Genomic DNA, 24,785 nt, shown 5'->3' on the forward strand with positions numbered 1-24,785 from the left:
TTTGAATCGACCGGCGGGAGAAGCTTTCAGTCCAATTTTCTTGGCTACGTTTGCGTCTTTTGCTACCGGACAGACGTCAGCATAGCCTGGGAGAGGCAGAGATTCAATTTTTACTGAGAAGAATAATTGGATTGAGCTGTCGTCAGGGTCCATTAAAGATGCACTAAAGAGGAATCCGAACTCGTTTTTTTACATTGGGAACTCGATTTACACGTTCCGAGCATTCTTATAAACTTCGAAATATTGTCCTGTGCGGCCGATATCCATAAGTTAAATCGTATTAAACGTCCCGGCTCCCGCCTTTTTTTTTTTACTCAGCGCTGAAGGTAGGAGGAGTCAACCAACGCGTGCAGCGCCTTTCAACCAGTCCCTTGGTGGCTTGCCGCTCTGCCATGGGCGGAGTGATACGTAAGTAAAAGAGTCCACGCGTATTTTTATTTCCGTGGGCCTAACTTGCGGCTATGTTGTCTGCGACTTAAACTATTTACTCACAGAAAACTAAAAAAACAAAATAAAAGCGAGGGCAAAGCCGCCACGGGACAGGCTGAAAGGCACTCCACGCGTTGGTTGACTCTAACCTTCAGCATTCAGTTCAAAAAGAGGCGGGAGCCGGGACGTTTAATCCGATTTAAATGAGGGAAATCGGCCGCACAGGACTATAATTCGAAGTTTCTAAAAATGCTCGGAAGGTGCAGATCCAGTTCCCGCAGTAAAAAGACGAGGAGCTCACAATCCTCTTTAGTGCGCCTCTAAACTTAAAACACGCTGTGTTGTTCTAAATCCTAGCTTTTCAACAAACGCCGATCTCATTGGCAGAGCCAAAACACAGGCGTTGATTTCATTTTTTTTTGGTACAATCAAGATATCCCTGTTTTCATGAAAAGTGAACGGGTGTTGATGGTCAACGATCCTTGACGTCAACAAGACGCGAGTGAGAAAATGCCAATAAAGGAGTCGGTGGACAGGGAGAATGACCTTTACATTGTTATTCACTTCCTGCCTGCGCTTGTTATTCACTGCGTTATATTGGGGCGGATGAGCAGCCAGCGCTAAAAAAACAACACCGGGGAACCGACCGTACGGATCATTCTACCAACGAGTCGTCTTATCGATGACGGTAGGTGACGAGACTAATTTGTGATGAAGGGATTTTTCGGCGGACGATCGCGAGATCTTGGAGACCGATATTAAAACAAGAGGAATGTTGACACGAGAGTAAGAACAACCGAACGAGCAAGGAGGGAAAAGGAAAAAAGTCATGGGTGCAACTTTAAGCGGAGACTGTGATGATTGCGTTTTTCTATGGGGCAAGGGCATCCGAGGACAAAAAGTGTCATGGCACTAGGTATTTTTATTCTTCGCAAGTTGGGGTCAAAAACTTATTTCCCAAGCATTTCACCCTAAATAAGCCGAACGCCAGGCCAGCTTGTACCGATTGCACCGCCGGTGGGTACCGCACTGGGGATCGAACCCCGCAGATGCCAGGCGGGTGGTCAAACCACTAGATCACCGTTGCGATGTAACTTTAAGCGAATGAAAATAAGCAGCACACATTAGATAATTGAAGTTGTGGAACTCTAGCTATAATTGGGAGTAATTAAATGCGCACGTACAAAGCGCATAATTAAAAAGTAAAATCGGCCCTCTAATAATTTGTGAGTGACCGAACGTGCAGCAAGGAAGTAAAATGTAATCGAGAGCGGCGGAAAGTCACATACAGTGGCGTGCTTAGGCAACATGCTGGGAAAGAGTGGAAGATGCATGTGCACTGGGCTGGATTAAGCTGATGGCGTTGTTGATGAGGATCAATGGCTGCTAATCATATCATTCGAGAACGTATATCAATGTACGTTCTTACGGCTCAAATTTTTGCGTCACTGATTGAACAAAAAACTCTGGCTAGACCTTGGATAAATAGGTTTACGTGAACTTGACAGAACTTGACAGAAGACGAGACCACCGCAAGGCCAAGGCTCTCTCTTCCTACCCTCAAGTGTGTGGTTGGTTAGTGACGTGCATGTCGCCGCTTCTACTTTTGCGAGCATGAACGGTCACCTTGTTCCTTAGGAAGGAAATGGCACCGTATGAGCAGGTGCCCGTTTTTGGAGCTGTCATACCTGGTTGTGCACATGTTAAACGCTCTCGAGACGCGTAGGTAGACTTCTGCAGGCAAATCGGCCTTTCCGAAGACTGGTAGCGGTTGCTAAAGCTCGGTGTCTGTGCTAGTTTTCTGAACGGACGCTGCAGTCGAGAGGGAGATGTGGGACTGATGGGGGATGAGAGAGATGTAGAACGATGCTTCAGACCTCTTCGCCAGCTGCGCATCGAAATCTCTGCGCATTCATGCTTGCTTCACGACGATCAGGAATTGATGGGCGGAGTGTATGTGAACTGTCGTTAGTACGTAACGATTATTGGTTATCTACCGGACAAAGACAATGCTAGTGTTCTGCTGTGTAGACAGTCCTATAACGTGGATAGTTTATCTCAGTGTATTGGACGGCATGCAAAACGAAGAAATAATTCATTTGTGGCACAGAAACGCTCCACACAATCATGAAGGCCTGTGTAGTGTATATGGCCATCAGCCGACGTACCGGCTACGCATCATTTTCATGACAGGAATAAGGAACATTTCTAAGAGTTTCTTCTAGAACCTTCCCTGACGGGCTTTAGTTTTCCAGCTTGGGGAAGGAAAGGCGCTAGTGTTTTTATGATGTATTGTGTATGTTTCTAGGCCGCGGTTTGTGCAGTGTGCAACAGTCGCGCGTCGACGAACAACCTCCTCTAAGATATTAGCACAGTCACTGGTTATTTTCTAACAAAGGCGCATCATGGTATTTGCAGGCAGCATAAAAATTTGGTATTTGCCTTTTAGTTTTATTGTTTACTCCGTCCTAAGTTTAACAGCCGCAAAAGTAATATGTCACACCAAGGACCAACTGCATGAGTTATTGGAAAGGAGGCTGATGAGAGGGAACCACTGGATACAGCATAATTGTTTACACGTGATCGAAATGCCAACGGCCGGCACTCTGCCGCAGTTCTTCGCATGTAAAATAAGCAGAGTCAGGCAGTAGTAAAATGCAACCACGGCTGAGCTATAAGCACTCCTGCATGCCACATCGGGCAAGCGAACGTCGTCCTCTTATATAAACGATCTGCTTACGCAGATAGAAACACAGCCCCGGAAGATGGCGCCTATGGTAAACATCCATTAAGACTGCCGCGTTCCTGAGGTCTGTCGGTACGCTGCCTGTTTACTCTTGGTTATGGCTAGAATAACAATAACATCTCAACTTCGAGACAGCGGGTATAGGTGGAGCTAGTGTCTCGTCGGTCGGCTTGGCCTGCTTAGGCGGCTCCCGTGCCTTGCTCATCTCTTCTATTTTTCCTGCTGTCCCTTCTTCACTTTGTGCTGATAGCTGTTTAGTTTTGGCAAGCTCGTGCAGATGGCGGGACCTCAGGCGAAACCTGACGCCCGTCATAACTCCAAGGCGAAACAAGCAAGCGCACATGTCGGAAGTGCTGCAGTCTGCATGGGGAGGGATGCGTCACGGCAGCGGCGGCGGTTGATACGGCAAGGCCCGTTCATGAGGCGGCAATTAGAACTTCCAAGGAGCCAGGCCGGATGGGCGAAAGCGGGGAGTGAGGAGGGAGGGATCGTGCCCAGACGCCGGGGCCGCCGCAGAAAGTTTTTCGACGCAGCTAATCTTTGACCTCGAGCATCGGGCGTGCACGTCGCTGCTGCCGTGTGACCGAGTATTGCGCAGACGACTGCACGCTTCGCGCTGATCCAAGAACAAGCCGCGGCAAGATGTGACGGCTCTGAGAAGTACTGCTGCGAATGTGGAACTGAAGAAATCGACCGGAAGGGAAGAAGTCGCAATGATGTTGTGGGCCAAGATAGCCTTCTTTGTGCTCCTGCTGGCGCCTAGTGCTTTCGGTGCAGTCAGCTACCACAGTGACCAAGCTACAAGAGAACAGGATAACAGGCGAGGTACGCTTTCAGCAGCCATTTTGCGCAGTTGTTTGCGACACTAAAGATTGTCAGATGGATCGGGGGAAACTAGTTTGTTTCCATCACGGCGTAAAACATTGCACTGAATTGGTTTATACTCGCGATGCCGTGACAACTTTTTAAAACTGTCAGTCAGCGTCGTGTCAAGTTGTTTTCCTGTAACCTTGAATAGGTTCCTCTTCCCTGAGGCATGAAGTGCATACAGGCCGAATGCATCGTTAGAAAGGATTACTTCTGTGCATGTGTGATTAGCGGGATATGCGAATGAATAACAACAGGAGAAATTCATGTACCCCAACACCTACCAGAAATAAAACGAAGAAAAGAAAGCGTACTGGGTTTCATCCACTTTAAATGGCAAAAAGGCGAACCACTGCAAGTCACAACGCTTCTGCATGAAGGCTGCAAAAGGCATAAAGTGAAGTGGAGGTTGAGGAAACACCGCTCGCTTAGTGATTTCCAGAATTCCCTACTATTCGTGAATCGTTATAACTATAGAAGTAGGAGGATGCATAGATACGCGGCTTTTCAGCTTATTCTTTGAAACGTGTGCAGAGCAATGAAAGCCAAGAGCGGAAAACCAAGCTAGAGAGGGTGCTCAAGTAATTAAAATCCATAGCAGCAAATAGTTGCATTTTGTCAGAATGTTAGGTACTTTGTTTTAGCTATCATTTTAACGTGACGAGTTGAATCTTGGAAGCTGTAGAAAGGTTGTATGATTAGCACTGAAAGATGAAGGTCATGTTCTGGAGGCATAGGGAAAAAGAACGGTTAAAAAACATGCGTTTGAAACAAAGTGGGCAGTCGTGCGAGAGATATTCCAGTTTAAGGGACAAAGTATTCTAAATTCATGTAAGAAAATCAGTAAAGTGCGCTACGTTATACCTCCTTTAACAGGTACCAAAATTTGTGTGAAAAGCTTCAGCCTTTTGGGTGAGCTGGCGTTCTTACCTCCATGGTAAGAGCAAGACTGAAAGAAACATGTAGTTTGGGCGACCAAATTGTGCGTTTCTGCCGTTCCTTTGCGTTTATCGTTACCTCCTAGGCTGCTTTTTCACTTCCGGGTCGTAGCTAGTGCAGTTTTTTACTTAATCCATTCATTTATCCTCTTGGGCTCATCCTCGCCTTTGAAACAGGAGTTGGCCAATGGTATTGTCTCTTACGTCCCTGGAGTAGCTATCAAGAGCAAGCAAGAAAAAGAACATCGAATCTGGAAAAGCAGCGCTACATACTACAACCCCAGACATCACTATCACTAGACTTTGCAAGTACTGCTGCTTTGCATATCTTGCTAAGCAATTAGGCGGAAATATTTTCGACGAGTGAGCTTCTTGAGTGATGCACTTTCATTTGTAAGCAGCCTTTGTCTGAAGTTTACAGTCCAAGATATTCGCTTCTGGGACATGCGGTGTAGCTCGCTCGCATCGCCAACGTCCCAAACCTCATGGAAGCGATAGGAACCCTCGTACTCAGCACACCGAAAATTAGGACTTCCACACATGTCAAAAGAGCTCCACTACACGGCTTAGAAAGAAAGCTAAAGGGCTCTTTGCTTTTTATAAATACTGTAACTTTACTTTGGCCCGTGTGCTTGCGACTGCAGCCTTTAATGGTGATCTAGACTGCGACCTGTGCATTTTGCAGAAAACGCTTACTGATGTGCGTTGTGATATAGCCGCTTTACTTTGAGTAGAGGCGCAGCTCCGCAAGACTGAATGCCGGGGCTCTGCGGGGTGTGGTAAGCGCAGGTGCCCCGATGCTGGGTTGCAAGGAGCTCCGTTCCAAGCGCTACATCTCGGACGGCCAGTGCACGTCGGCGCGGCCCCTGGTCGAGGTGGTGTGCGCCGGCGCCTGCCTCCCCCTGGACCAGCTGCCCTGGTACTCGGACGGCTCGCCCGCCGCGCTGTCGGCCGGCTGGAGCTGCGAGCCGGGCGCCGTGCGTCTCAGGCGCGTTCACCTTCTCTGCCCCAACGGGGAGCGCCAGAGCTACCGGGTGCCTGTGGTGCGCGCCTGCAAATGTGTGCGCAACCTCGAGCATGCCACGCACCACGGCTCGTGAGGAAGAGGACTCGCGCATGCGCACCGGTGTAGTCAGCTTGCGGCATGTTGTTGGAGAGGTCGCTAGTGTGCACCACGCTTCGTCCCTGCAGGCACGTGCAACAACTCTCGACACTAGTGGTCTGTTTAAGAGTTTCCTTGGGATACATTTCACCTTTGAAGATATCGGGGTGAAGTAAAATTTTCGGGGCAAATTTAAATGAAGATGAGGGCTAAGTGTAAGTGGCTGATGTGCCGGAGTCTTTTTTGGGCCATAGTACCAATATTGACCTCCTTGATTAGATGACGTAAGGGCCGTAACCTCCAGTATTGAAACAAAAAGTGTGACACATCACAATGATAGAGCTATGCGGGGTGCCCTCCGCTGACGAGCTGGCCATGGCTTGAGCTTCTAGAATATCATGGGTCTAGCCTGCACCCTGATTCTACAGGGACTAGAACGGTTTCGTGCGATTATTGTTCAGCGCTATTTAATTATTTTTGTGTTTCCTTTCGATAGCTCCCGCCGGAGACAACCACTCGAACAGTGCAACAAGTGTCATAAGCTTGAATATTACAGGCTGTTTTTTAGTTGAGCTTGCTTCAAGAGTAGTTGCTAAACTTTGATTCCAGGCTGAAACTTCAGTTCAAATATCTGAGTGTTGAAACATGAGTTTTGAAAACATGTTCCAATGTCTCCGCGTGGTCTCGCATCATTTCGACAAAATATAACAAAGATTTTGTCCTGGAATTCTAAGGTGTGATTTATTTGGAGATATTTCTTCGATGGCACACATATGCATACGCGCAACTTATCTATGCGCTCGAGGTACCTCAAAAAATGAAGAGAATCTGTCCGCATAAATATTTACGCGGAGTATAAAGAAATAATAAGAAATATACCTTGCCATCAATTTGAGGAGTTTGCACAAAGATTTAGATAAAGATTTGTTTGCCCTGTAGCAGTGTTGACTCTGTTCTTTAAGAGCATGAGGAATGCAGCATCACAAGCTCCGCTTTCTATGTTATACGTGAGTGCGCGCACAAAAAAGACTGAACAAGCCAGAGTGTGCAAGTTGTTGAAACTAAGAGAAAAAAAAATCAAGTAGAAATCCTTCCACGATGAGACTAGTGGTGTAGTATCACGAAATATTGTACACATTTGCATTTTATGACCGTTAAATGCGACCAAATGTTCATTAAAAAACAATAGGCTTTCCAGAAAAAGTACGCGGAGTTTGATTGCATTGTTGCACTCGAGTTAGACAAAATACTTTAGAGCGCTTGAAACGAACTTTGTTTCGCACATATTTTTGGAGAAATAATAAACACATTTGCGATAATCAGCGAAGTATTGGAAGTTATTTCGGAATACGTGTACTCAGGACAGGCAGTAACCGCTGACTCGGACCACGGGAGTGAATAACTAAGATAATAAAAATGGAGTAGGGTTCACTTGGCAGGCACTTAGGTCATAAGGATCAGCTTGCCGATGTCCCTTAAGCAGAAAGTATACATTTGTATTTGCCACTACCCATGTGTGGGGCGGAAACTAGGAGGCTGAATAAATGCTTTAAATTAAGTGGAGGACAATGGAGGAAGCTATGCAAAATACAATAGGTTATACCCAGCAATTCTGCATAAAGGCATTTTCGAGCGGGAAACCATTTATGAAAGCAATTTTTTCAGTTAATGTAAGATTTCACTATAACAATCAATATATCCGCAGATCACCCGCCTGTAATCTTGCATTTTTTTCTATTTACGTTTTTGCTATCGCCAAAGGCGTCCCCAGTGGTTTTCTATGGCAGTGTTAACTGTCCAATGCGATCGATGGAAACATTTAAAACGAAAGATTTTGCTATATATTAGAAAGATGGGCCATTACCTTCAATATTTCCATAACATTGCGTTACAGTTTTTCAATTTTCAAAAATTTTGTCCCACAAAGTTGGACATGCTAGCGTTAAGAGGCAGAAAAAGAGCAGAATGGGTCAGGGAACAAACGCCAGTTAATGATATCCTAGTTTAAATCAGGAATGAACGGGCGGTAGGGCATGTAATACCATGGCAAAATAACCGATGGTCTGTTACGGTAACACAACATATTCCAAGAGAAGGAAAGCGTAGCAGGGGGCGGCAGGAAGTTAGGTGGGCGGACGAGGTAAGGAAGTAAGTGGGGATAAGGCAGCCGCAGCTGGCACAAGAAATACTTATTTAGAAGAATATGTGATAGGCATTTGTTTTGCAGTAGAGGTAGTTAGGCTGATGAGGAAGTTAACTGAAAACATGTAATAAAAAAATTGCACAATACGCGGCATACGGATCTGTTTGGTCCTTTAATAGAAAAGTTTGCTCAGCCTTAATCAGACACAGCACTCGAGGTTGCCACCAACCTCCATATTCGAAGATGACGAGAAAATGGAGGGATACCTTCGAAGATCTTCTTTGGGATTTCACTAGAAGACGCCGAAAAAACTTCTTAACAAGATTTTTTTTTTACACAGCTTTAAGAACTTGTTGCGTAGCGAGGAAAACAAAACAATGAGTGATCGGGATGAGATAACCTCCAGCAGCATTCTCTTCTTCACACGACTTATTTGCCTTTTTTGAAGTTTCTAATTTTTCGTTGCGCAACTCGACCAGCAGCCGAAAATCGTGAGTTAGAGTTACTGCTCGCGGTGCTCTATGAAAACAGTTCAGCAAAGACGAATTGATTTCCCCGATTCGTCGCCTTTCCGTGTGTCGAAGTGACTACTGTTGCGTGCAGGGGCAGCAAATGGCCATCGCTGTCGTTTGTGATAGAGCTTTATTGCTCTCCTCCTCCTCCTCCTCCTCCTCCTCCTCCTCCTCCTCCTCCTCCTCCTCCTCCTCCTCCTCCTCCTCCTCCTCCTCCTCCTCATCATCATCATCATCATCATCATCATCATCATCATCATCATCATCATCATCATCATCATCATCACCACCACCACCACCACCACCACCACCACCACCATCATTATAAACCCGACTACGCCCACTTCAGGGCAAATGCCTCTCCCATGTCTCTCCAATTAACCAGGTCCTTTGCCAGCTGCGCCCACCGTATGCCTGCAGACTTCCTAATCTCATCCGCCCACCTATCCTTCTGCCACCCCCTGCTGCGCTTACCTTATCTTGGAATCCACTCCGTTACCCTTAAGGTCCAGCGGTTATCTTGCCTTCGCAGTACATGCCCTGCCCAAGCCCATTTTTTCGACTAGATTTTGACTTGGATGTCATTAACCCGCCTTTGTTCCCTCACCCACTCTGCACGCCTCTGGTCTCTTGATCTTCCACCTGTCGTTTTTCTTTCCACAGCTGGCTACGTTGCCCTTAACTTAAGGTGAGCCCTTTTCGTTAGCCTCCACATTTCTGTGCCGTAGGTGAGTACTGTTAAGATACAGCTGTTGTGTACTTTTCTCCTGAGGGATATTGGTAAACTGCCGTTCATGATCTGAGAGGACCTGTCCGTGTGCACAAGAGTAATTCCCTCTGCAGGAGAGAGAAGTAGTTTATCATGGAAACTCTCGTTCCAGGCCACTTCTGTGTTCTCGCTTGAAAGAGCGCCAAGACGACATTTTAAACAGAAAGGAGTAAAGAGGGGAGTAAGCTGCCCTCTAGCGCACTCCCTTCTGTAAAAATTAGATTGCTAGAGGACAGCTTACTCACATATTACTCCCATATATAGGCGTATTAGTGTTGAGAGTGCACAATGCACAGGCGCCGGAGTGTCGTCATTCATGTGTTGTCGTCTTAGGGCGCCTTCAATCGAGTACATGCATAACCTCGTCCAGACAGTGTAAAGTCTGAGCCTGCGGTGTATTCATAGTAACCTGGTCACACATGGGAACCCGCACGGTATCGCCACTCATGAAGTCCCGCATGGGACTGTGAGACGTTTGGGAAATCACATCCACGTAAAAGCCAGGTGTAATCCACATCGGTCGTACCCATTTAGTCCACATGACCGCAAAGGGCACATGTTCGAGAGCACCCGCTCCCGAGTGCGCTTAGATAGTACTATCTTTAAGCAGCTGGTGAACGAATGTCCTATGTGTCCATGCGTGCGCTGTGTGTCCACGTCGTTCTCCGTCCATTGTTTTCTGATGCCCTATAGCTGGGCAAACCCAGCTATCGTTTCTACATTATTGTACACGTGTGTTTTTACAACGACCACGGAGTTTATCTTTCGGAAACTCTAGCTTGCAGTTATCTTCATTGTGGCTCTAAAAGGGGCGTATGGCCTGATATTCAAAGGCAAGAAGTTGCACCTATCCACATTCGAGCCATTTGAAGAATGCCTTTATCCAGAATTGTTGGGTATAAAGCACAAAAGTGCTTTATACCCAACAATTCTGGATAAAGGCATTCTTCAGCGAACGCGGTTTGTTCCTATATTCTAAGAATTCGTTGCAACAATAAATATATCCGCAGATCTCCCTTCGTCAAGCTTGTATTGTATTGCTATTAACGTTTTCTGTTATCGTCAAAAGCGTTCCAGATTGGTTTTCTGTGGCAGCATTAACTACTCGATGCGAGCAATGAAAAAAAAAAACTTTAAAAGGAAGAGTTCGCTACGCATAGGAAGAATTCGCCACTACCTTCAATATTCCCATTACAGTACCTTACAACATTCCAGTATTGAAAATTTTAATCCAAGAAGGTTGTACATGTTTTGTCGAACCTGCTTATTTGAGAATCGCTGATTCTGGGTGGCTAAGTGCTGCACATCAGAGTAATTTTCCTAAATATGATAGTAAAATAAGTGTTACTTCCCTTCACTGAGCCTTTTCCTTAACTTTTTGCCTCGTGTCCTCCAGTCGTTTCTTTTTTACTTTCACTATCACGCACCAACACGTCGATGACAGTGCCTTCGTTCTTGGTGATGAAGCCGCCATTTTTGTTCACGCAGCTTCATCACATGGGCTGGCAGTGTGCAAAAATTCTCAATTTCTACATGCGACAAGAAATTGTCAACAAGAAATTCTTTCGTCTTGGCGGGCGAAGAAGGGAATGCTGCACTTCGCAATAACTTTACGCGGGTAGTACAGAGCGGTGTCTTCCAGCAACGGCATCTCGTTTACAGTGTCTTCTGATTTGTAACGTGGTGTGGTGCAGTGCAGCGCAGTGCAATGTTTAGTGTAATGTAATGTAGTGTTGTTTAGTGCAGTGTAAAACGTACAGTGGTGCTGCGTCTTAAGTGGTTTATGGCTTATGGTTTATGGGGGTTTAACGTCCCAAAGCGGCTCAGGCTATGAGAGACGCCGTAGTGAAGGTTTTGGGAAATTTCGACCACCTGGGGTTCTTTAACGTGCACTGGCACCGCACAGTACACGGGCCTCTAGAATTTCGCCTTCATCGAAATTCGACCACCGAGGCCGTCTTAAGTGGGATTTTGAGTAGGAAGACATCACATCGTTGGACCATACCTTCTATAAAGTAGTCGCACGCCTCTCTGCTTTTACTCGTGTTTGGCTTTAGTGATCGATTTACCGTGAGGTGGTAAACCGAAGATCGTAGTTAGATGCCCGTGAGTCCTGAAAAAAATTTTCCCCGAGAGCCCCTTTTACCGTATCTAAGCCTGTGAAAGTGCTAACCGAAGGTTCGTGCGTACGCCTTTCGAGAAGAACGAGGAGAACACGTGGTTGGCGGTTTTCAGACCCATAACGAAGACGCAGCCACCGAGAGCGCTATACACTTCCAGGCCCGCATTTATGGGCTGGTCTCGGAGACAGTGGTCAAGGGTTGGGGGTGTGGTTTCCGAATGCGCCTTGTATTTGTTGAACTTCATTCGCAGACAAAAAGCGGATAAGTCTGATTCTTCAATGGAAAAAAATCCAGCTGACGGGTCGAACCCCACTTCTGTTCAGTGCGAAAACCATGAAAATGCAGAGACACACGGCGACGTTACGGCACAGCGCTTGGAAAAGTTAAAACAACGACGCACGCCGAATGTACGGACGCTTTTACTCAGACATGTGCTGTGCACGCACCGCTGGCTGTCTGCATCAGTTCCCAGGCGCCGTATTGAGTTCCGCATGCAGACGCCACCTTGTGAACAGATGCGCAGACTCGTTCGATAATACAATCCTTCCAGAAGGCAAAAAAATGTGTCCCCTGAGATAGCGCGCTAAATCTCGGAGGCAATGGTACGTTGCGGGAGCCTCTTTCTTCAATCGACAGACGGCGCTACGATACTGCCGCGGCTCGGCGATTGCGGCGCGGCGCGGCAGTCTCCTAACTTCGCTCACTTCGTTTCGCGCCAACGGAGGCGCTTTATGCGACTCTGCGCTCATGTGGGCGCTGGCGCTGCATCAGTAATGGATGGTCGCGGTTCACCCACAACTGTGGGGGACGCTGCGCAGGAAAGAAAACCCAAGGAAGGAGCGCAGCGCTAATGCTTCGAAGCATCTGCTTGCCCTGTGTCCGCCCGGTACTAATAGACGGCTGAGTTATTACCACCGTTTTTGTCTCTCGTTACACCATGGTATCGTCTCGCATTGTCTCTGACATGGTGGATGAATAAAACGCACATTCGCCAAAAACGGGTTTTAAAATATGACGTTTCGGGACCACTACGGGTCCCTTGTTCACAATGAAGATGGACGAAATGGGCCGCTTCTTTATAAGCGCACTTGACAGCGCAGTGAATGGGCGTAGTTATCCGGGAGATTACCCTTCGTCCTGTAAATAACGTTATCTGTAGTCCGAATATAAAATGATTCTAAAAGCAGTCGGGATGATAATTGTTTCATTGTGTCCAAGATTGTGGTGTTTTCCCAGTCAATGGTGTGTTTCATTTCTTGAACATGCTCTGCTAGTGCGTTCGATGACGTGCGACATTTGCTGACGTCGTTCTTGGGGTCTCTTAATCTTCCCTTAAAATCGCCTGACTCGCCAATGTATGATGCATTGCAGTTTTTGCAGCGGATTTTGTACACAACTCCGGGGTAACGTGGGCGCTGTTCCTGTTGTTTCAGCTTGCTGGATGGCACGTGCTCAATGCGCACATCGTATTTTCCAAATATCCGTGCCAGAGCCTCACTTGTTCCCCGGGCGTAAGGTATGCTCGCGCGCTTCTGTTGTCCGATGAGTCGGGGCTCGGCAGGTTGCAGAGAGCGGCGTTGTTCGTTTTGCAGCAGTTGTCGGGGATAACCATTTTTCTCGAGGTCGATGCGGACTTTTTTCTGCTCCGAATAGCGCAGACCGGGACTGGAGCAAAGACGAGCTGCAAGTTTATATATAGCAGACGCGACGGAACGTTTGTGACCAATGGGGTGGGCAGATTGAAAATCCAAGTACTTCCCAGTGTGTGTGGGTTTGCGGAAAACGGTAGTGGGTAGACCATCGGGAGTGCGGAGAACAAGGACATCAAGGAAAGCAATCCTTCCGGAGACATCTTCTTCCATTGTGAATTGATCTGTAGGTTGAAAAGAATTTAAATGGTCCATAAATGGTTTGGCGTCCCTGCGATGAATCACAGAGAAACAATCGTCCACATAACGCAAGAAGAGCTTCGGATGAGTATGGAACGATTGGAGGGCCAAACTTTCAATAGATTCTCTGACATGGTGTAATGGTACTACGTCGTGGTATTCAGAGGGATGAAATGTTCCATTGTTTTCTTTCAAAGTGAAGAGGTAATCGTCGCTGCTTAAAGCGGCATTCTGTTGTAAGACAGCAAATTCTGCCTTTTAAAACCCATCGCGGTGAGATTTAGTATAAGGTGGAAGAGGAATAATGTAATACGAATGGGCGCCTCACACATGCAGCTTGCACGCAACTCAGGCTGTCAGGTGGCTGTCCCAGTGTATGCAGTTTGCATATCAACTTAGCTTGGCTTTCAAGACATTTGTTTTCTTGAGAATCAACGAGCGGCACCAGCCTTTTGTTGCCGTAACTACAAAAGCGCTTTCAAACTTCGACATTACCGCTAAGTGCCGCTAAGCCTAGCGGTCTATAACGCTTCAATGGAAGGCGACAGATATTCTGCTGTAACTAATCACGGAGACATCGGTCTAGATTTTCCTCGATGATTTATGTTTTTTGTAGGCGTTCCAGAGCACCTGAAGGCAGCGACGTCCCGGTGTCCGATCGGGGATTTCATTCCCGCTCGCTTCAAAGTTTAACCCATATGTCCTAGACAATAGACAATCATATACAATGGGAGTCTACGCAAACGACATAAATTTGAAGGTGCTTTGGGAGGCGAAAACTTCATTTCTCTAGAATCTACTGCTCCATTCGTTTTTCGCAAGAGGGAACAGAGGAGGGACTCAGCTTTGTACTCTTCGAGCTTTTGTTTGTCACTGCAACGAAGTGTCCAAAACTGACATTTTTAGAACACAGTCCTCTAATACCGCTAAGCTAACCTATCCGCTACTGCGCATTCGTTCTTTGTGGCCTAGTGGACTAAAGATGCTACTTCCGAGACGCAAAGGCATCTGACAGAGTCTCGATTGTTGCCGGCAGCCTTTTTTTTTTTTAGCTTGATGTCGGCGCGCTATTTTGGAATATTACAGCGTGTGCCACCTGGTAGCTGCCATGGGAACTAGAAGTGGCTGTCCCGAATTCCTGCTAATGGGGAGTGGCAGGGACTCCACCGATGTCATGTAAAAAGCAATAGGAGGAAGCTTTTCTTCAAGGATGTGTTTATTCTCTGTTCACGCGTTGCCGAGAGATTCACGAAGCGGAGGCTGTTCAGCTGTCCATGGCGGGCACCTGGAAGGCCAGACCCGCCGCGGCTTCCTGACGCTCGGCGGCCGCCAGCCTGCGGATGGCCTCCCTCCGCTCCCGGGCCTCCCGACGCTTCTTCTGGATGAAAGTGGGGATGCCCACCGCGAAGAACATGAGGAAGAGGCAACCCAGCATGACCACCACGGGGCCCGCGGCGCCAAAGTCCTCGTGGTGTCGACCTGCGACGGGGCCACGACAGAGCCTTCATAAGAAGATATCCGAGGAACTAGCTGACGCATAATTTATGGTAAAGAACCACCGAAGACAGGCAAAACATATAAAAGATAAGAAAATGAAGAAACACAAAGGGAACAAGGTAGGGAGGAGCCCCAGAGGGCTTAGCCAACGTTTTTACGCGAGGACTTTTCTTTGCCTGAGACAAATTCTCTTGTCGAAGCGTTCAAAAACTCGCCGCCTAACCTAAGGCTTTGACCGCCAACCCGTTTTAATGCGAAAGCATTATATGTCCCAATAGCACAAAAGACAGCGTCCGTCGCCGTCCACGGCACGAATAAGACAGTGATGTCTGCAGCGAAGAAAAAGAAATAAAATTTCTTCCCTAGGTGCGGTGAATTAAACCAAAGACCTTCATATTGCGAGGCGAGCACCGAACCCATAGGCGACTAAACAGCGTTATTTCTGGGCGAATAAATGTGAACCTAGCGTAGGCCAATGAGTAGGAGTGTGATTAGAAATGAAGGAATATTTAATGAACCCTGAAATTGAGCTCGCAATGAGACAATGCTTTCGCGTTCAAAGCACTTAAGGATGTCTTAAGTGCCCTCCGCAGTTTATTCTTTGTGGTTTTGTGCAACCAAGTTATTCCGATCGGGAAGAGCTCGAGGACGCTAACATCAAGACGCGGGAGCAGATATGCATGTGGCACACATTCATTTTCAGTTTTTAAATCACGTGTGTTTTGCATTAGCTCACAAAATATACCACACTAAAGTTACATTGAAAAATACAACAGAAATGCGCATTTCTCAATATGCTTCAGATTTTAAGTAAAATATTGTGGTTAGTTGAAAAAAAAAGGTTGGCTAATTTATGTGTTAATTAGATAATAAGCTGCATTTAAATAGACTTTAGTCAAGTCGACTGCCTGTAACCCTGCAGTAATCACATCTTCCTGCAGAGCTCCGTGCTTTAAGTTAGATGAAACATGCGGTGTAAGGCTGTTTTAAAGCTTTAGCGTTAAAACGCATGATATGACCAGGGGCAAGCATAACTCCCCTTTCAGCCGAAAACGCGGCATCGCTATTGTCTCTAGGAACCACGTCACGCGTGACGTCAGGTGTGGGCGTCTCGAATGAAAATAATTGAAAAGAGGACAAGTAATGTGAATCGTACGCCGGCGCATGTTTCAGACGCCTTGACTTTATGAACTATTTGCCTTACGTAAAGAAAAAAATCCACGGAAAGCTGGGCTGGCATTCGAGCCTGCGACCCCCGGGGTGTGTGCCAGGTTCGCTACCGACTAGCCACATAAGCACGTTGACTTGAATGAGGTAAAAGAGGATGGGGTGATGTGAGGGTGGTGTGAGCTTAAATGGAAGCTTAGTAATGTTATAGTTAGTAGAGTGAACTACTGGCGTGATAATTAGTCAGGTTGTGTTCAGAGTTAGATTATGTGCGTATGCTGCAGTGTGCAAGAGTTCGAAGACAAGAATGTGGAAAATGCGTTGTGATAATTGTGAAAAATGTGTGAATGTGAAAAAAATAACAATAACTAGTAGTGAAGAGAAAGTGCTGAAGGGTGCCATTAACGTTATGACGTCATATCCTTAAAGGCGGAGCTTAAGTACCTCCCAAATTTTTGCTTGCCTTGGTGTTTATAAGGGAGAAGCATAAACAGCCTCTGCGAACTGCACAGCCGCGTAAGTCTAGGTCGGTTGGCGCTTCACCATGAATGAAAACTTTAATCAAACCGAGGTGTGACCCAGATGGTGGCACCGATCCTGGTTGACCAATGTATTTTTTAACTTTTTTCGCCGAAAAATGGGGTTGAGCATGGTTTTCCCAAAGAAAGTTTTTTGCTTGGAGGGTGGGGGGAGTGAGGGAAACTGCCCGTTCTCCTCTCCCCATAAATCCGTCCCTGAGGCTTGGGGTGGTAATGGTAATGTATTTAAGAAGAAAAAAATACCTGCGTCCAAATTATACGGACACCTTGTTACACTGGCACGGACTGGGGAGAAACGCAGCCGCGCAAGCGGGTGGGCTTGATCTAAGTTAAAAATGCCCCACACCTCAACTTCCTGCCGAATGCAGTAGATCAAAATTCCTACCGAAAACTGTTCAATGAAGGCTTCCTTGCAGAGCACTCATGCACTACAGTCGCACCAAAGTAAAAGCATGCAGCAGGAGTCAGTTATGGCGAGGAACATCAGCGCCGGTGCTTGACACTAAGGGGATAACTCACTCGGTCACAAGAGTTCCTCTTAAAGTTATTGCAAACGCAGCGTACACCCCGCACATACTTCACAAGTGGCTTCTTGCCAGACGCGAAGCAACTGTGCACAACAGATGCACCCACTGGCAAGAGCATTGCAGAGCAGATCTACAACATCTAGCATGGACTGGCATGGACTGACTGAGCAGCCTTCTCAGGACGATCTCGGTGTAGGTCAAGGATATTCAGCAGAAGACATGGAACAGCATGGTGGGAGTTCAAGAGCAAACTGCATGACGGACTGCTAGTCATCGTTGTAGAAACTTTGGTGGGTACAACAAATGAACTGGCTCGTTCTTTTGTTCACAACATTTTCTCTCACTGCAATAACCCAAAAGCTTTGTTTTTTGCATTCAAGCCTCGACGTCATGAACATGAGCCCCCCCTCCCCAACAGAGCATGTGGGCATCGCCGGTAAAGGTACAGGCCGGTAGGGATATATCGACTGGTGCCATACTTGTTATCCGTGTCTGAAGCTGTAAGAAAAAAACAAACTTAGAATTTTCAAACTTCGGACGGTTTTCTGAGCCCAAACACTGCCTTTGGACTGCTTCTCTCGCTTATCGACGGCGCGCCAGGAACTGGAATACTGACTCCTCTGAGAGCTTTCCCCATTCATTTCGGCACGCCAACTTTTCAATTCGATCCCAAAATATACTGCTTCACCAACTGCTTCAAAGTCCGCGCTGGTGCTTCCGTGCATTCAGCCGATGCGTCCGCCCACGCTTCCACCTCTCCGGCTTTCTAATTAGGCGAGTTGCCGCAATGACCGGCAGCGAAAGGGTCACCGAAGAGCCGGCAAAGAAATCTGCGTGCGCTGAAAAGCGAGCGCAACAAAAGGCCGGACACTTTAGTGGTCCGTCTTCGCGGTCGTCGCGACCGCAATTAGCTGCGGCCCCGGCGTGTCGCAGCCGCGTGCGCCGCATGCGCCAGTCGAGCGTGATTCCGAGTGAACTGCTGAGCTCGGCGCGTGCCCTGACAGGTGTGTGTGTGTGTGTGTGTGCGCGCGCGTGCGTGCGTGCGTGCGTGCGTGCGTGCGTGCGTGCGTGAGCAGTCGTTGCGAATAGTTTAACCCTTACGCCATCTCAACGCTGTCAGCATGCATCTTCCCCGGACACGGAGGATCGTAGACACGCGGAGGAGGTTACAAAATTGTGCTGCCGCTGGCTGTTCGCTTTGCACGGTTCGTTCCGCGCAGTTTGCTGCGCACGATCGTCACAAGAAGCCACTTTGGCACATGATTTGGCACAACGAAGGAACATAATTAAAACAAACAAACTTGCAACGAAATATACAAAATAAACATTCATACAATCAAGAAAACAAGCAAGTGCGCAAGAAGCACGGAAACAATCAAACCAATAGAAAGTAACAAGCAAATGCACAAACTAAGAAACAAACAAACTGGGAAGCTGAGAGTAAACGACGAAACGAGCAAACAAGTCATCCAAACAAAGCGACGCCTCAAGCTACACTGCGCTCGGGTTCCCATGGCGGGTGCCTGTACACGCTGCTTCAGTTGCACCGCGAGCATTCTCTCTGAAACAAAGCAGCTACGGCGTGGTAAGTTATCACCTCCCCCGCTTCGCTGCGCGCCGCACAAGCTCCCTGGACAAGCATGGCGCTATCTGTAGTCACTGCGTTCACGGAGCTGCACGCTAGTGTGTGTTGTTTCCCGCAAAGTAAACCGCTGCCACATTAGATGGGCCATTGTCAAAACGAGGCGGGCACTATGTCGTGCCTTCGAAAACAAAAACACTGCCAAAAAGACGGGTTGGCGCAATCCTTGCCTTCTATTCGTAGGTGCGCGTGCGTGCGTCAGTGAACTCTGCTTGGGAGCAAGGAAGGGAAATGTTTTGTTTGTTCATGGGGGTTTAACGTCCCAAAGCGACTCAGGCTATGGGGACGCCGTAGTGAAGGGCTCCGGAAATTTCTACCACCTGGGGTTCTATCGTGCGCTGACATCGAACAGTACACGGGCATCTAGAATTTCGCCTCCATTGAAATTCAACCGCCGCGGCCGGGATCGCACCCGCGTCCTTTGTTTGGGTGAGCAGACGAGCGCCATAACCACTGAGCCACCGAGGCGGCCCCAGAAAGACTAATGACATATCATAACGAACCATATAAAAGGCGCTCGGAAACCCTGAAAAGTAAGGAAATTTTACCTTCCCAACTTCTCCAGTGGCTTGCAGTGTCGAATGGACTGACAGAAGCCATACCAATCGGACAACCAACGTCTCTTGGCGTTTGAGTTTTTTGATCAGCGGCGTAATCCATACAACTAAAGCTGCGGTTTGCTGTGGTGTATGTGTTGAGTAAATAGATGCCATAACTTGTGAACGGCAGCAGACATCGGAGCGCTCTTTAAACGCAGGATTCATTTGCTCACCAGCAATGTTATTTGGATGATGTCCCCCGTACTCGTCCGGAAAGGCTGCGGTTGCAGTACAATAGACAGAAAGGGAGGGTGAGAGAAAAAGAGAGAAAGACATAAAGCGAAAGCAAGAACATTAGCAGCTGGCGGCCGTAAGCTTTTATAACGTCCTGTTCTCTCTCAGAGTTAAGGGCATTTAGAAGGCCTACAAAAGCGAGAAAAATAAGAGACTATCGGCACAAAGATTATCACCTTTGATGAGCTGTTGGGCCTCCGTGACGACATTCTGGAGTGAATTGTCTGCAAAGATACGAAAGAGTGTCACTACTTTGGACTACTGAATGGCAGTCTCGAACAACTTGAGGAAAAAAGCCCCATGAGTTACAAAAATGAGTCGATTTAAAAGTATCACTGGACGCCATGAGCCCAAGATTTAAATCTTCATTTAAATACTTAGCCACTCGTTTAATGAGCACATGCGCAAAGAAAGCGCAACATTGCCTAATCCTTCACTGCATATTAATCACCAATTTGCACATGACATGTATAAAAGCAAAGCCAGATTAAAAGGGCATGGTGGAGTAATCAAGCTACCTGAAAATTTAACTGGTCAGACATCTTACGACTTCCAACTTTTTGGGGCACAGATCGTCTCGAGGTCATCAAATAGAAATAGGCCTCTAAAAAAAGAATATAGAAATTGTGAAGTCTTGAAGTTTTGGGCATATAGAGAAAGGTAATAGTGATAAAGCTGTGGGACCACACAAGGAGGCTTGTGTGCTGCTGCAGGGTACTGCTTGGCCTTCTTGGGCCAAACAGTGGCCTGCAGTTTTCGCAAATAAACAAACAATAATTAAGGATAGCAAGGCTGATTAAGGACGTTGACACGCCAAATCGTCTTTAACTTCTTCGAGGAACAGCCGCGAAAACTGCATTATCTGCGTGAGATCAAAGCCTTGTAAGTGGACAAATATCGATGATTCATTTGAGAACTGTTAATTCCATTAAAAAAAAAAATTACCGAATACGAAGACAAAGAAACAAATTTTAAGAAGGGTGCCACATATGTTCTGAAAGTATAATTTCGCCACGAAAAAACTTTTATAAGGACGAGAACTTACTTTGCAATATGAAGGGGCTGTCATACGTAGGCAGCCTGGAGATATTGCGCGTTCCGTTTCCTGTGAGAATGGCTGCAAGAGAAAAGAGAGAGACGTTTAGATGTGGCACCGGGTACCGAAGGCGGTAAGATTAAGAATAAGTACTGATGTTACAGCAGGGACAGAAGATGAAGGATGTAAAAGGGATGTGGGCAGGAAAACAAGTTCACGTACAATGTTGTATACCTGAAAATTTTCGTCCGACCTTCAAGCCAATCCCTTGTCACCGAGACGCTTAGTTCCAAAACGTGTATGCAAAAATAGGGCTAACGGTGGTTGTTTCTCAGCAGATTACATTGAGGTGCGTAGGTAGTAAGGATCAGTGCTCGTCCAAAGTTTATTTGTACGATGGTTGTCAATAATGCAGCCGTCTCTCAGCAGAATTCGCGCTCGAATAGATTGGAATACTCTCACTCTTCACCAAGACTGGAGGTAGACTATGATCCTCACTTTGTTGATAATTATTTCTCTTCATAACCTCCCATTCACTCTCACGATTTGAGAGTGGAAAGAGAGGAAGGACTAAGGAACTACACTAAGGAATAACCTGTGTTACAAGATTAGGTTTAGGTTGATGGGGTTTAACGGCCCAAGGCGACTCAGGCTATGAGGGGTGCCGTAGTGGAGGGCTCCGGATAACTTCGACCACCTCCTGTTCTTTAACGTGTACTGACATCGCACAGTAGACGGGCCTCTATCATATCGTCTCCATCTAAATGAGACTGCCGCAGCAAGGATCGAACCCGCGCCTTTCGAGACAGCAGCCGAGCACCACAAGCACTGAGACACTGCGGCGGCTTGTGCTACAAGTGAGTGAAGCTTCCGCCATATTAGGAAGCGGCATGCTAACAGTGTCATATATTTTGATTTGCACTGAGAGTGTAGCTCCATAGTGCACCTTGAGCTGTTTTGGAACGTAGAACCACGTCGCCTATCTTGAGCGTAAATTTTTGGATATTAATTTAATAATTATACCTGCAGCACTGCATTTTTGGGTAGAACACGATTTTACCATATTCTGACATCCCGACAAGATTTCGCAAAGATCGGGTTAAGCAACCGAAAAAGCTCTTGAGAGAAAAGACATTTTGCCAGCGCTAAACACTCCGTCGAGAGTACGGAAACTGTTGGATACCGAAAACTTATTTCAGAGAGAGGCTCTGTGTTAAATTACAGATGGTAAAGGGTATGCGAATATTAAATATATTGAATAGCTTATTGAATGCTCTCCTATTCGATTCACTGAGCCAATCATTTAGAGTACGTTTAAAAGGAATCGAAACGAATCTAACATGTTCTTAATTTTCCGAGTACCTTTAAAATAACTGGCACCAAGTTCGAATAAGTCAGGCTGCAGTTTTCTTGGAGGACTGTTTAAAAAATGGGTCCCACTCCGACGCCGAAGAACATGCAGCCAAGATATATCTGCGCGGGATGGAGCGTTCAGTGGCGCGACGCGGTCCATTCGTGAGTCAGCGTTCATAATGCTCAAACGTGGCCTCCAGATCGGGTGACGCGGCAGGGCTCAGGCGGGTTTAGAAAACCCTGCTTTGGTGCCAAATTTCAGAGGCCGTGACTCATTCCTGTATCTCGTGACACTCATCTACTAAGACGTGGCTTTAGTTCATTCCCAGTAATCAGCAAAATGTAATATTCTTATACGTATGGCTCTGCAGGCATATTATGAGAAGCTTTAGCGGGAGGTTTGACAGCCTGCAGCTGGGGACGCGAAAAGCAGATCACACCAGCACTTGCCCCAACGTCGCGTTGCGAGCACCGAGACAGAACAGCGTTCTCATCGCCTTGCGACTGCTCACTGTAACAATGTACCGACTTCGCCGTGCCTGCCTCAGCACCTAGTGAAAATTGGTGTCGCATCTCTCGAAAACTGTATTTATATAAGACCAAATGCAGTGCGCAGTGCCCCCGTGCCGCCGGCGCTAGCACTTATCTTTTTCGCACGATTATTCGTTGAGTACAAATATTCGTACTAACAGCAAATATTCGTGCAAATATTCTAACGTATTCGATTCGGTTCTGCCGCTATTCGATTCGTATTTGATTCGTTTTTTAAAAAGTACTATCGCACTCACATATGACATGGTTCTTGGCAATTTTTAACGCTTGTTAACTGCAGCGTGGCTTCACCTAGTCACCTATATCAAAATATACTTGTTGAAGTGACGGACAGCAGACAGGAACTGACCTGACATCATAGGGGCATCATTGCTCTAAGCGCTGACAATTTTAGGGACGCCCTGCTGCAAAAGTTTCAAACTTTCAAGCATTTCAAATACCTGTTGTGATGTTAAAAAAATGTTTTCACAGTGCACACCCAGAAGCAGACGAGTGTAGCGCCAACATCTAGCGATAAAATTCACAGAAGGAATAACTGCAGTGAAGTAGAAAAAGAACTCCTTTTATAAAAAATACTTGCCTGGTGAAGGAAGCCGTTTATAGAAATAACACGCACTAATGAACAATCTTACGTCCTGCACCACAGCAGAACAAGAGCTACCGGCGATTGTCACTGACAACAACAACGAGATAATTCCTAATTAGAAAATTACTTTCTAAAAATTTAACAAAAAGTCAATCTGTAACCGATTGAAGCCTCAAGAAGTGGTACCACATTTCTACCTCCCTGATTCTGAAAAAGCTTAACCCGAAAACTAAGGGCCCTGAACCTCAAGGCATTCGTTCATTTGTAATTCATTTCGTGGCACCTTTATGCTTTCATCAATGGTGGCCCAAAAAGCGTTGCCGCGAACAGATAGCGCGTTATATTTGTGCCACCAGTCATGATTCTGCGTGGTAGTATGCTGGCACAGATTCGCATCGTAGGTAGGGAAAACTTTAAGAGATTAGAGTTTTAATCACAGCTAAGTGCAATAATCCGGTAATCCTTTTCGGTCAGGCAGAAAAATTGTACTAGCGGCAATAACGGATGCAAATTTAACTGCTGTCAAGCTGCGCAACAATGTTCCCGCGATCCCGCTTGTCCTTCGCAAGTAACGTAACTGCTTATTTGCATTAATAACTTGAAGTCCGTATAATACCACATGAAGCCCACGATCACGGAATAAAGCTTGTCGATTCACGTCCAGCAACCGCCCACGCCAATGCTATCAAAATCAAACTAGTAACCTACAAAGGAAGGCAGCACCTTTGACCACGTCAGTGTTACTAGTTAGCCGCGTCTTAAATCGCTGCAGAGAAAGAGTGAGAAGAAAGAGAGAGAGAGTGAGAACAATAAATGAGAGAAAAGCCCGTACGCACCGAACGGGTGGTTATCGTCCATGGCAGTCTTGGCAGATTTCACTTCATTCTCCTCGTCGTTTGTGATCCGTGCTTTTCACATCGGGCTAGTAACCATTAATACGGCACGCACTTTGGACATCGACGACGTGAGCGGGACAGTACGAACAGGGGATGAATTGCGTCCGTATAACGGCGGGAAGCTGAGGAGCTGTACACGTGAGAGCAGCTTGAACAGGTGTCTGGCCCATACGTCGCACGGGAGGGATTACGGCGTCCAACCGCAAAACCATTTCCAATAATTCGCTTATCGGTGTACGGGAGGAAGCCAATACGCCCCTCTTTCCGAACCCCTGGAGGTCTTTGAACGGCGGCCGAAGAAACCGCCAGAGAGGCCTATTGTGAGTCAGCGGCCGGCCTATCTTTGCGCATGCCGTCTGGCCGTCTGCAGTGCAGCCTCACGCCGCTTGGTATCAAGGGGTAGGGAGGTGAGGGGAAGGGATGGGCAAAGAGATCGTTTCTGCCTCGTGTTGCCTTCTATCAATCGGATACAACTGGAATGAGTGCGGATGCCAAAATTTTCGGAGTGTGCTTTTGCTGTGGAGTGATGCGTACATCAGTGAACGCGGATAACGATGCGAAATTCGCCGGCGCTCAACAATTGCTTTGAAATAGAACATTTTTCCTCCGTAGTCTAAGTTTCTGTTTAATTTGCCAACC

The 24,785-nt window shown here is 46.8% G+C and overlaps 2 protein-coding genes and 1 long non-coding RNA gene across 4 annotated transcripts in view; 2 read left to right on the top strand and 1 right to left on the bottom strand.

Moving 5' to 3' along the window:
- The first annotated feature begins 3,603 nt into the window (after positions 1-3,603).
- LOC144093888 (sclerostin domain-containing protein 1-like) lies at positions 3,604-7,401 on the top strand. Its single transcript, XM_077627636.1, has 2 exons — positions 3,604-4,000; positions 5,770-7,401. The coding sequence occupies exons 1-2, from the start codon at positions 3,889-3,891 to the stop codon at positions 6,078-6,080; spliced, it is 423 nt and encodes a 140-aa protein (XP_077483762.1). The 5' UTR covers positions 3,604-3,888; the 3' UTR covers positions 6,081-7,401.
- Positions 7,402-14,700: 7,299 nt separating this feature from the next.
- Positions 14,701-24,476, bottom strand: LOC144093892 (uncharacterized). The gene is made up of 4 exons (XM_077627639.1): positions 24,087-24,476; positions 20,769-20,840; positions 19,900-19,947; positions 14,701-14,997 (listed from the first exon to the last, which is right to left on the bottom strand). Exons 1-4 carry the CDS (start codon positions 24,106-24,108, stop codon positions 14,783-14,785), a joined length of 357 nt encoding a protein of 118 aa, XP_077483765.1. The 5' UTR covers positions 24,109-24,476; the 3' UTR covers positions 14,701-14,782.
- The window catches only part of LOC144093893 (uncharacterized), a 43,352-nt gene continuing 33,513 nt past the window's right edge, over positions 14,947-24,785 (top strand). The window contains exons 1-2 of one of the 2 annotated variants that reach the window (XR_013306344.1): positions 14,973-15,065; positions 17,345-17,538. This is a non-coding gene — a long non-coding RNA (uncharacterized LOC144093893). Of the gene's footprint in view, positions 15,066-17,344; positions 17,539-24,785 lie in introns of both variants that reach the window. The other variant, XR_013306345.1, reaches the window with a different exon arrangement.

This window comes from Amblyomma americanum, chromosome 6 (assembly GCF_052857255.1).
Source record: "Amblyomma americanum isolate KBUSLIRL-KWMA chromosome 6, ASM5285725v1, whole genome shotgun sequence".
NCBI classification, from domain to species: Eukaryota; Metazoa; Arthropoda; class Arachnida; order Ixodida; family Ixodidae; genus Amblyomma; species Amblyomma americanum.